The sequence below is a fragment of the Pangasianodon hypophthalmus genome, chromosome 8, assembly GCF_027358585.1.
Source record: "Pangasianodon hypophthalmus isolate fPanHyp1 chromosome 8, fPanHyp1.pri, whole genome shotgun sequence".
In the NCBI taxonomy this organism is placed as follows: domain Eukaryota; kingdom Metazoa; phylum Chordata; class Actinopteri; order Siluriformes; family Pangasiidae; genus Pangasianodon; species Pangasianodon hypophthalmus.
The window spans coordinates 25,848,697-25,860,468 of NC_069717.1; the positions used below are offsets into that span (position 1 = coordinate 25,848,697).

At 34.1% G+C, this 11,772-nt stretch overlaps 1 protein-coding gene across 1 annotated transcript; it reads left to right on the forward strand.

The window, feature by feature from the left end:
- Positions 1–6,488: 6,488 nt before the first annotated feature.
- On the forward strand, positions 6,489–8,691 carry LOC117595683 (beta-microseminoprotein J1). Its single transcript, XM_026945897.3, has 4 exons — positions 6,489–6,604; positions 7,711–7,804; positions 7,886–7,997; positions 8,159–8,691. Exons 1-4 carry the CDS (start codon positions 6,602–6,604, stop codon positions 8,268–8,270), a joined length of 321 nt encoding a protein of 106 aa, XP_026801698.2. The 5' UTR covers positions 6,489–6,601; the 3' UTR covers positions 8,271–8,691.
- The last annotated feature ends 3,081 nt before the right edge of the window (positions 8,692–11,772 follow it).

Below are 11,772 nucleotides of genomic sequence, written 5' to 3' on the forward strand. Positions count from 1 at the left end.
TTGACACTCGGCAAGGGTCAAAGTATTTTTTTTAATCATTGGTTTGATAACTGCTAGTTTAAAGGATTTAGGCACATAGCCCAAGTTAAAAGAGGACTATAGAGAAATTATGAAGTTAATACGGGAATGTTGTTGTGCACCAAGCAACAAATCCAGTTCAATATTCAGTGTGATTAAAGGATCTGGGATCTAGTCTCTGCTGGTAAGATAGGATACTAGTTCTTGCATACTATCTGTTTGGTTGTGTTGAATTTAGCATTGTTAACTTTAGTATTACTGCTTTTAGTTTTGTTTGAAGATGTCTGTTGGTATATTCTAATTACTTGTCTCAAGTGTGTAATCAGGAGTTGTTTAAGACTGCCTTAATGTGTGAATTGTTGACAGGGCTTACAGATATATACTTGCATATTCGTCATAATCTTTGCCCATTACTTTCTCACAACTGACTCCTGCCATTATTTAAGTTATTTATATCTGTTGTTTAGTTTCTGTTATCTTCTGAGTTTGATGTGTTTGGTTCAGTTCTGCACCCTGGCTACAAGTACCAGTTCTAAATTTATTTTGCACAGGAGAAAATTTCTTGACATTGGATTTACTCACCACCATCTCTGACCTCACAACCCAAACATAACCGAGCCTGAAGTTTCTGTCACATCTCGTTCTGTGGGCTTGGGGTTTTCAGCTGAAGGGCTTATAGAAGACTTAAGGGGCTGACTGTGCAACAGCCGGATGATCAGGGGGAAGAGCTGGTTCAGTGAAATGGGTTCTGTGAGTTCTCAACCAAAAGCAGTAATTAAGGTTCTCTTATTACAACCAGTACTTGTAGCCAGGGTGCAGAACTGAACCAAACACACCAAACTCCAGGTCCAGAGGGCAGAGGGATTTAGGATCAGGCACCAGCATTCTATAAGGCAACAGGAGTAACGTATAGCTTGACAGAGATAGAGTTTGGAAGCAAATGTTTACGAATAATTGTACCCAGAGGAAGCATATGCATAGAACAGAGCAGTGGACCTAGAACAGAGACTTGTGGAACAACAAACTTTACTTTTGTCATTTCTTTATTTATGGCATTTGGTAACCAAACCAAATGGTGAACCAAACACACTAAACTCAGAAGATAACAGAAACTAAACAACTGATAAAAAGAACTTAAATAATGGCAGGAGTCCTTAAACTAACTAATAGTAATAAGATTAGAAAACACTAAAAATTTGTTTGTTTGTTGAGTGCCATTTTATTTTGTCTATTTTCTCCTGTTTCTTCTAACTAGGGAGGTTTAAATTGTGAAAAAAAGATCTTTCATTTGTCCTTTTTTTTTTAAATTGTGTAAATAAAGAGTTTCTTTGTTTGCTTAGATATATATATATATATATATATATATATATATATATATATATATATATATATATATATATATATATATTTATACACATAGTGTGTGTGTGTGTGTGTGTATATATACATACATATATATATATATATATATATATATATATATATATATATATATATATATATATATATATATATATATATATATATATATATATATATATATATATATATATAGGCAGAATACAGAATGAATTTGGACAGTGGCAACCTATGTAGAGTGATTAACAAGAAACCGTTGCCTTTGGAAAGTGATCTTTAATAATTAAAATGACAGATTTAAGTGACTTTACAGTTGATTGATCTTAATTAATCAAATGAGCATGAGACTCATTTTGCAAAATGTCATGACAGAACTGATTTTAAAATCATACATTACTGAATTGCACAAAATGATTGCAGTATTTTGTGGTTTGATTTGTAAATGACACAGACGGTGGTTTAATAAAAGGTGATTAACATTATGGAAGATTTTTCTGTACCAAATTCTGTATGTTCTCAAGGTTTCTACAGTATTTTTGCCATGAAATTCAAGCAATGTCAAGGTCGATCATCAGCCTTTGGTCACATTACAGCTGGCTTTGCGGGCATGTCACCTTACGCGTCACGTCACACTAAGACTGTCAATCTCAATTCATGTCTAAAGAGTTCTTTATGATGTGCATTTTTTGTCTGTGACTACAAAATTCGGCCAAAAATTGTACAAAGTGTATGCAACTAGGTATAGTTAGCTTTAAATTCACACACACAAGGCACATTGTCTGTCATACACTATTGCTAGTATTACCTGGCAGGTCTCTGGAGCACAAGCCTCAGATTCACTAAATCAGCAAACTGAACTAACTTGGTTCTATTCAGTTAAACGGTTCATTCAATTGCATGGTTTTCATTTTGAGAAGAACAAATCCTCAGTAGAAACATCACAAAATAATTCTGGGTCTTAATATTTGACCCAGCTGATATATCTAGAATTTGAAATATTTTTCATTCTTAGTGTAACACAGTGTACACACCCTGTATGATTCTCTATATTCTTCATGTAGTACCTAATGTCTGTATTCTTTGCTTCAGGTCTGTTTGCTCTTTTTCACTCCTGTCACAATATTTGTAAATAACCTGAATAAATGTACCGTCGCACAATGCAAATGGAAACTGCAAATTCAGTCACACCAAATTAGGTTAGCATTGTCAGCTCGTCCTCCCAGTTGTGTACTGTCTGATTATTGTTTGTTTATGGAAATAGAGAGACACAGTCAGTCACGAAGTGTATGCACTTTACAATTCTAAACTAACACAATCCTAATTTGGTAAAATTGTATTTTAAAATTCAAATTCATATTTTATTTGTCACATACATAACCATACACAGTACCACTTGCAGTGAAATGCTTTATACAACTGTTCCGACATAAAATAAGAAAATATAGAAATATAGAAAAATATTAAATATAAAGAATATATATAAAGAAAACTATATACATAAAAAAAATATGAAGGGGAAAAATGTGTATAAGAATATATATATAGATATATATATATATATATATAGATAGATATATAGTTTGTGCGATATAATATAATGCTTTGCTGAGACTGAATCAGTGGGAGAAAATACTTTCCTGCTTGCATTCTTTATAATTTAATTCAAAAGTTATTACAGAGCGTTCACTGAGATTGGCCAGCATCAGTGTTTTGACTGCATATTGTCATTCCCTTGCAATACACTGAACAAGACAAACTATTATATAAAAGATTTTAACAATGGTGGAGACAAAACAGGGCACATCAATGGTAGGGGAGATTTTGGTTAGTTATGAGTTAATCTAGCTTAAATGCCCTCATGATGGAACCAGAGTGATCGCCTGCCTATGTGTTGTTTGTACACAATGGCGCATGAACTGGAGGTTATCAGGGTTCAGAGAGGGCACTACTGCATTTTTATTGGAATTTAAATTTAAATATTTTAAATTTGATCTCGAAGGGCTTTTAAATGGCTCATTAAAATTACTTTAAAAGTTCCATATTTTAAATTGATTACATAAAAAAACACTATGATGATTTTTAAAAAAGCATTTTATAGTCAAATACTCTGGTACTACCTACATCTGATAACAAAGCAAAGTAATTTTCCAGCAAGTATTTATTTTGGATGTAATACCATGTTTACATTTACATTAGACCATACACTTAATTAAAATCACATTTCACCATCAGATCAGACGAATTCAAAAGTTTTCCTGTGAGCGTCACATTTTTCAGAACTTTGTTCAGTTTTTTAGTCAACTGATGATATATACTTTAATGATATACTTTAGTGATAGTCAGACGCACATTAATAGACTTTATTTCATATTGAGGGACTAAAAAAATTCTGTATTTACCATGACATCAGAGCATCTTTCAAGCCAAGAGCTCAAAACACAAGCGAAAATGTCAAGCTTTCTGGATTCTTGTGTTCATTAGGGAAACCGATTCTGCTGTTAAGAAGAGACGCTCCAAAGCAAAAAGTGCAAAGATCTGAAATGGTCATTTAAATATTTATCTTTTGGTATTGCTTGGTATTATTTTATTGAATCTGTTGAAATCTGTTGAATAGCTGAAATGTCTGGGGAATCGTAGCGTCTTTGTTAATTAAATACAAAGAACACCAGCACAAAGAAAGCCTGCACATTTCCAAAAGCACTCTTTACTCATGCACTCTACACAAGCTGTAGACACCCTGTATATTTCTCTGTATTCTTCATATAGTACCTAATGTCTATTTTCTTTGTTCTCTAAACAAGCTGTGTGGGTTCTTGCTTCAGGGCTGTTTGAACTTTTTACCTCATGTCTGCTCCTGTATTTGTAAAGCAACTGAATAAAGGTATGCTCACACAACAGCAAATTCATTTACACCAAATTAGCTTAACATTGGCACGTGAGGTTTTAGGGTGGTCCCTGATTTTGGACCTTTTGGACTCCATTGAATCCATTTCAGTGACTAGTGTAGTAATACCATAAATGTGAAAGGAGTTGTACTGGATCACTGAACTTTTAGTTTTCTAAGCACATGCAAATCTAACACACTAAGTAAAATATGGATATTAGGTTTTAGCCACATATTTATTTATTAATTTAGTGCAGAACTTAAAGCTTAAAGTGTGTGCAACTAGGGTCTTAATATTTGACACAGCTGATAAATCTAGAATTTGAAATATTTTTCATTCTTAGTGTAACACCGTGTACACATCCTATATGATTCTCTGTATTCTTATATATATACATATATGATGGCAGCAGCAGTCTGACAGTACAGATACAGTATAAAGTGCGGATATGTGCAGTTTTTGCAAATAATGTACCGTTTGTGCATTATAATATAATGCTTTGCTGAGACTGAATCAGTGGGAGAAAATACTTTCCTGCTTGGATTCTTTATAATTTAGTTCAAAAGTTATTTCAGAGCGTTCACTGAGATTGGCCAGCATCAGTGTTTTCACTGCATATTGTCATGTTGCAATACATTGAACAAGACAAACTATTATATAAAAGATTTTAACAGTGGTGGAGACAAAACAGGGCACATCAATGGTGGTGAAGATTTTGGTTAGTTATGATTTAATCTAGCTTAAATGCCCTCATGATGGAACCAGAGTGATCGCCTACCTATGCATTTTAACTGAATCCATTTCAGAGACTAGTGTAGTAATAACATAAACGTGAAAGGAGTTGTACAGGATCACTGAGTGAGTTGAGTCCCAATGAATTGTGCATATGGCAGACACCATCGTTCATAAACCATCAGCTTGTTCTATACAAATAACATTGCTTGTGATGAAAAAGGGCTTTGGGAAAATAACTATCCTTTGATATTTTTATCCACTCACCTCCACATGCATGCTGTAATGATGGGAGATAATATCCCCTTATTCAACATAGTAATCTCTGATTAGCATTTATTTATTTTGATGGTAACAGACATGCATGCAGACTGGTAATTTACATAACATTTGATTAATACAGCAGAAAAAGCATTTAAAAATATGTCAGACAGTGACAAACTGCATGTTTTATTAAAGAACATTTATGTTTTTTGTCATTCACTCAAAAAAAAGAATCAAATTTATTAAAAAAAAACCTTTTGGCAATAATCTTACATTAGATTTTTTAAAAAGTAAAATTAACTTCATGTAATTTTGGATCAAATCTAATTCATTTTAAATTTGAAATATTTTTACAAATAAACACAAATAAAACAAGCAAATCAAACGTTTTCTTTTGTTCTCCATAAAAAGAACCCAACAAGACTATTTAACACACTTGCATGCACACACGTTTATACAGCTGACTGAGAAACACAAACTAGGAACACTTTACCGAAACACTTGCTCTTACAAATCAGTTTGTAACACAATGATCCCAGGCCTTAAATCCAACACGAAACAAGAAATATTAAAAAGAACCCTTCCTTTGTGCTCAAAATTAATATAAATTATTAAAAATCAGATTAAAGTTCCTGGGAATCATTTGCAAATCTAATTCAAAAGCCATGCCCCACCTTTATTCTGAAACTGCTACAATATTATATTTAGCTACGTATCCAAAGGAAATTTTGCGCATTAATTTTTTTTTTTTTAGTTTTCTAAGCACATGCAAAACTTGTAAATCTAACACAATAAGTAAAATATGAATATTAGGTTTTAGCCACATATTTATATGAATTAATTTAGTGTAGAACTTAAAGCATTTAAGTAGTTCTAAAGATTTACTTTTTTGTATCACAGATATGTTTTGGTCATTTTTACTGAACTGCTAATTTGCAGTGTTTTCAGTGTTGTTTTAAATTTTTTAAAAAAGAATTTTCCTTAAATAATACAAAGTAACTAGCTGTTAGACCTACAGACATTGTGGTGATTAGATGATTAGAATCTGAGAGTGGACGAATGTTTAGGTATTTGATGACTTGTTTAACATTTGTTTAACAGCAGGGAAACTGTAATAAAAAAACAATACCTCTATGTGTCTCCATGTCTGCTTTTACTGGAAGTGTATATCAATATTTAAACATGAATATGGGGTTGACACAGAGAACAAAGTAATGTATACATGTGATCTAAACCATCGGTGTGTATGTTCACAACCCGCCCCTTTTTCTGCTTTATTTAAAAGGAAGAATCTGCTGCTGGTTGCAGAATTTACAACACTGAAAATATTCCAACTTGGAAACATGGTAAGTTTACTTTCCAATATTATTGTGACACCACTCTTTTGGTGTTTTTAATATAATTCACATATGATGCAGTTATGGAAATGTTCTACTTCATGTCACAGTCATGAACCATCCCATCTACTGTTTCTAAATAGTTTGTAGTTGTTGAGGTTTAGTAGGTTATCTTTTAATTAACTGTGTGCAAAGTGTGTAAAACAGACCAATACAATGTTTTATGTGATTAATGATTTGTTTTGTTTTAACCTCTCCACCCCTCTCTTCAGAGGACCATGAAAGGTAGATTTATGTTTCTTAGGTAGGGTAGAGTTTGTTAAGGGTAGTTTTATGTTCGGGAGGTAGGGTAGGTTTTGTTAAGGGTGGATTTATGTCGGGTAGGTAGGGTAGGTTTTGTTAAGGGTGGATTTATGTTGGGTAGGTAGGGTAGGTTTTGTTAAGAGTGGATTTATGTTGGGTTGGTAGGGTAGGATTTGTTAAGCAGAGATTTATTTTGGGTAGGTAGGGTACAATTTAAGGGTTGATTTATGTTGGGTAGGTAGGGTACGATTTGTTAAGGGTGGATTTATGTTGGGTAGGTAGAGCAGGTTTTGTTAAGGGTAGTTTTATGTTGGGTTGGTAGGGTAGGTTTTGTTAAGCGGCAATTTATGTTGGGTAGGTAGGGTAGGTTTTGTTAAGGGTGGATTTATGTTAGGTAGGTAGGGTAGGTTTTGTTAAGGGTAGATTTATGTTCGGTAGGTAGGGTACGATTTCTTAAGGGTGGATTTATGTTGGGTAGGTAGGGTAGGATTTGTTAAGCGGAGATTTGTTTGGTAGGTAGGGTAGGATTTGTTATGTTGGGGAGGTAGGGTAGGGTAGGTTTTGTTATGTTGGGGAGGTAGGGTAGGTTTTGCTAAGGGTAGTTTTATGTTGGGTAGGTAGCGTAGGTTTTGTTATGTTGGGTAGGTAGGGTAGGTTTTGTAAAGGGTAGATTTATGTAAAACGTTTACTAATATCTAGATGGTTGTGTCAATGTAAATGATATGTATAAATGATTGAGGTAAGGTGAAGATCTGATCAATGTTTGGAAAGATATTTCTCCAGTTAATTTGTGTCTTTGATTTTTTTAAAAGGCTTTGCTGAAGAAGACATTGGTGGGAGGTTTTGTCCTGTTTGGCATTATTCCTCTGATTCGTGCCTGCTCGTTGATGGACGCTGGTGGCAAAGGTATACACACACACACATACACACACACACACACACACACACACACATTACTTATTTCTACTTTCTACTCTTTGCTAACAGATCAGTGTCTGGATTACTTCGATTCTTCATGGCACCCACATGGATCCACCTGGACAAACCGCAACTGTGTTACATGCACTTGTAGGCCTGGATACATGATCTGCTGCTCTGAGTAAATACACACAACAGCAACACACAATGGAACAAATTGTTCTTACATACAAAATATGTAAATGCAGTAACACAAATCATTTGGAAACAGTGTTGCTGAAAAATCATGTTTCTGACATGTCTAAAACATACTAAATACTTATTTATCTGTTTATTTTCCAGATTTCCAAAGTCTGTGAGCCCTGGCTGCACCCTGCAAAAGGACTTTAAAACATGCAAATATACAGTGACTAAGAATGACCCATCAGTTGAATGTAAAGTCAACCCCATTTAAAGTTGTTGAGACAGAAGTTTCAAAATCAAGGCTCACATATAAGGCCATTGTGCAAACAATAATGTAGGTAGAATGTGAGCCTTTTGTAGTTTAGTCTGAGAAATCTGCTCTTACAATAAAGCATTACACAAAACAATTGTTTAGTGTTTTTGTAACAGACTGAGTCTTGTATATTAACATAATTAACTGTGTACTATAATCTGAATTTGGTGAGACTGAAGATGATCAGTGGGAGAAAAATACTTCGCTGCATTGATTCTTCATTGTTAAGTTCAGATGCAGTATGTTCTTTGATGGTGGGTTAAGCTGACCAGCATCATCTATACTGCATATGATTCTCTTACTATATTCATGAACCAGGCAATGCTGAGCTCTTCTGAAAGCACATAAACACCCTCACACTATGCATTTACACATCTAACTTGCATCACTGCAAGCTTATATATATATATATATATATATATATATATATATATATATATATATATATATATATATATATATATATATATACAGTGCTGTTCAAAAGTCTTAGGCACATGCAAAGAAATGCTGTAGAGCAAAGATGCCTTCAAAACTAAAGGAATTAAATGTTTCTACATTTAAAAAAAACACTATAAAGAGCAGTAAACAGTAATAAATGAAACAAAGTCAATATTTGGTGTGACCATCCTTCACTTTAAAAAACAATTAGCAGTCTCAGGTACAGTGTGTGCAGTTTTATAAGGAAATGAGCTGTAAGCTGTTCGCTTCTTATTTCTGCAGCGAAACCCAGCAGCCTTCATTATGTTTTTATCTGAAAAGTGTCTCTTATGTAATCTGCTGCTTTCTTTACTGACATACAAACATTTTTCTGTAACATTTAATTTTGTGCTGGAAAATTAATGTTTGGAATCTAAAATGTTTTTGTACTGAATCAATAATGTAGAAGTCAGAAAATAAAAATCTATAAGTTTGTACCCAAAAAAAAAAAAAAAAAAAATAGGGTGCCTAAGACTTCTGCACAGTACAGTATATATGATAAATAATTGGAAATATATTTATCCAATTAATCCAGACCCGTGCTTTTGGTGGGTTTTGCCTTGTTTGGTCATGGATTCATGGCTATTGGTTGATGGACTCAGGCGGCAAAGTACTTACACACACACACACACACACACACACATTCCGTATACCTTATGTTGTCACTTGAACATCAGGCTTTGCTGCTTCTGGCATTAGGTGGCACTAGCTCTACACTGCCTGTACATTCTCATTCTTGTGCCTAAACTTTTTTCTCTATGTGTATTGGAAAGAGGATGGAAAGTGTAGGGCTAAAGACTGAAAGACAGTGATGAACAATCATACACGAAGTCACCATTGATATTTACAAACAGTCAATATGACCTAGTCAGGAAAAAGCAGCTTGCATAACTCTAACATTTCATAGTATATTTAGAATATTATTGTGACCTATGGTACCAAAAGCTATAATAAGATCAGGCAACACAAGTAAGAGATACAACCCAAATCAGAGACCAGTAGTTGGCCATTTACCACTTTAACCAGCACTGTCTCTGTACTACGATGAGGTCTAAATCCTGACGACTGAAAGACATAATGTATGTGATTCCTATGCAGGTATCAGCTTAACTGCTGATCAACAACCTTTTCTAGTATCTCAGAGAAAATTTAAAGTGAAGGTTTAATATTGACCTATAATTTGACACTCGGCAAGGGTCAAAGTATTTTTTTTAATCATTGGTTTGATAACTGCTAGTTTAAAGGATTTAGGCACATAGCCCAAGTTAAAAGAGGACTATAGAGAAATTATGAAGTTAATACGGGAATGTTGTTGTGCACCAAGCAACAAATCCAGTTCAATATTCAGTGTGATTAAAGGATCTTGGATCTAGTCTCTGCTGGTAAGATAGGATACTAGTTCTTGCATACTATCTGTTTGGTTCTGTTGAATTTAGCATTGTTAACTTTAGTATTACTGCTTTTAGTTTTGTTTGAAGATGCCTGTTGGTATATTCTAATTACTTGTCTCAAGTGTGTAATCAGGAGTTGTTTAAGACCGCCTTAATGTGTGAATTGTTGACAGGGCTTACAGAGATATACTTGCATATTCATCATAATCTTTGCCCATTACTTTCTCACAACTGACTCCTGCCATTATTTAAGTTATTTATATCTGTTGTTTAGTTTCTGTTATCTTCTGAGTTTGATGTGTTTGGTTCAGTTCTGCACCCTGGCTACAAGTACCAGTTCTAAATTTTTTTGCACAGGTGCTTTTGCACAGACATTTATTACGGCTTTCATTTATCGTTGTTATTATCATTTTTATTATTAATTTTATTTTACTTTTATCTTTCTGGCTTTCTGGCTTTCTGAATATACTGGGTTATTGATTATGTAGACCATGACATACAAGTCAATTGAAGTCAAGTCAAGTAGATCTTTACTGTCATCACAGCCATATACAATGTACAGTGCACAGTAAGATTACATAAAATTAAAAAAATATACATATATCCCAGGAATACTAGGCACAAGGCAATACTGTAAAATTCACCCCAGATGGGACACCAGTCTATCACAGGGCACCATGTGTAAACACATTTACACTTACAGGCAATTTTAGCATAGCCGATCTGCTTACATTTATGGTTTTGTACAGTGAGAGGACACACAGACAGTAATATAAGCTCAGGATCAACCCAGGAACCCTGGAGCTGAGAGGGGACAACACTAGCCACTGCAACCATCAGGCACCAGCATTCTATAAGGCAACAGGAGTATCGTATAGCTTGACAGAGATAGAGGTTGGAAGCAAATGTTTACGAATAATTGTACCCAGAGGTAGCATATGTATAGAACAGAGCAGTGGATCTAGAACAGAGCCTTGCGGAACACCAAACTTTACTTTTGTCATTTATGCCATTTGGTAACCAAACCAAATGGCTAGCTAAACACACCAAACTCAGAAGATAACAGAAACTAAACAGCTGATATAAAGAACTTAAGTAATGGCAGGAGTCCTTAAACCAACTAATAGTAATAAGATTAGAAAACACTAAAATAAACACTATAATCAAGACTAGACAAACCTGGAAGTAACTAGACTTAGAGTTTAATGTAAATGTTACAATGAAGAGACTATTAAACCAGAAGATATAACTTAGGAAGGCTAGGCAGGACAACACTAGGCAATACAAGAACAAGACATAAACTTGAGGAAGAGAGAGTGGGAACGCGAGCACATAGAAACAGAAGACATTCGCAGTGAGAGTGCAAATTTACAGCACTGTATAGTGAATATGTTATATTTGGCTTTGCTAGTGGTCACATTAATTTATACATGTTATTGCACATTATTGTTATTGCACATATAAGTGCAACAAATTGATTAAACAATATGAATTTCTTCTCTGAACTTCTCTGCCTTGTTATATCGTCCGCATCAGGGTTCTGAAGGTCTCTTATGTTCAGGGTCCCAAAAAATGTTGCTGTATGCATC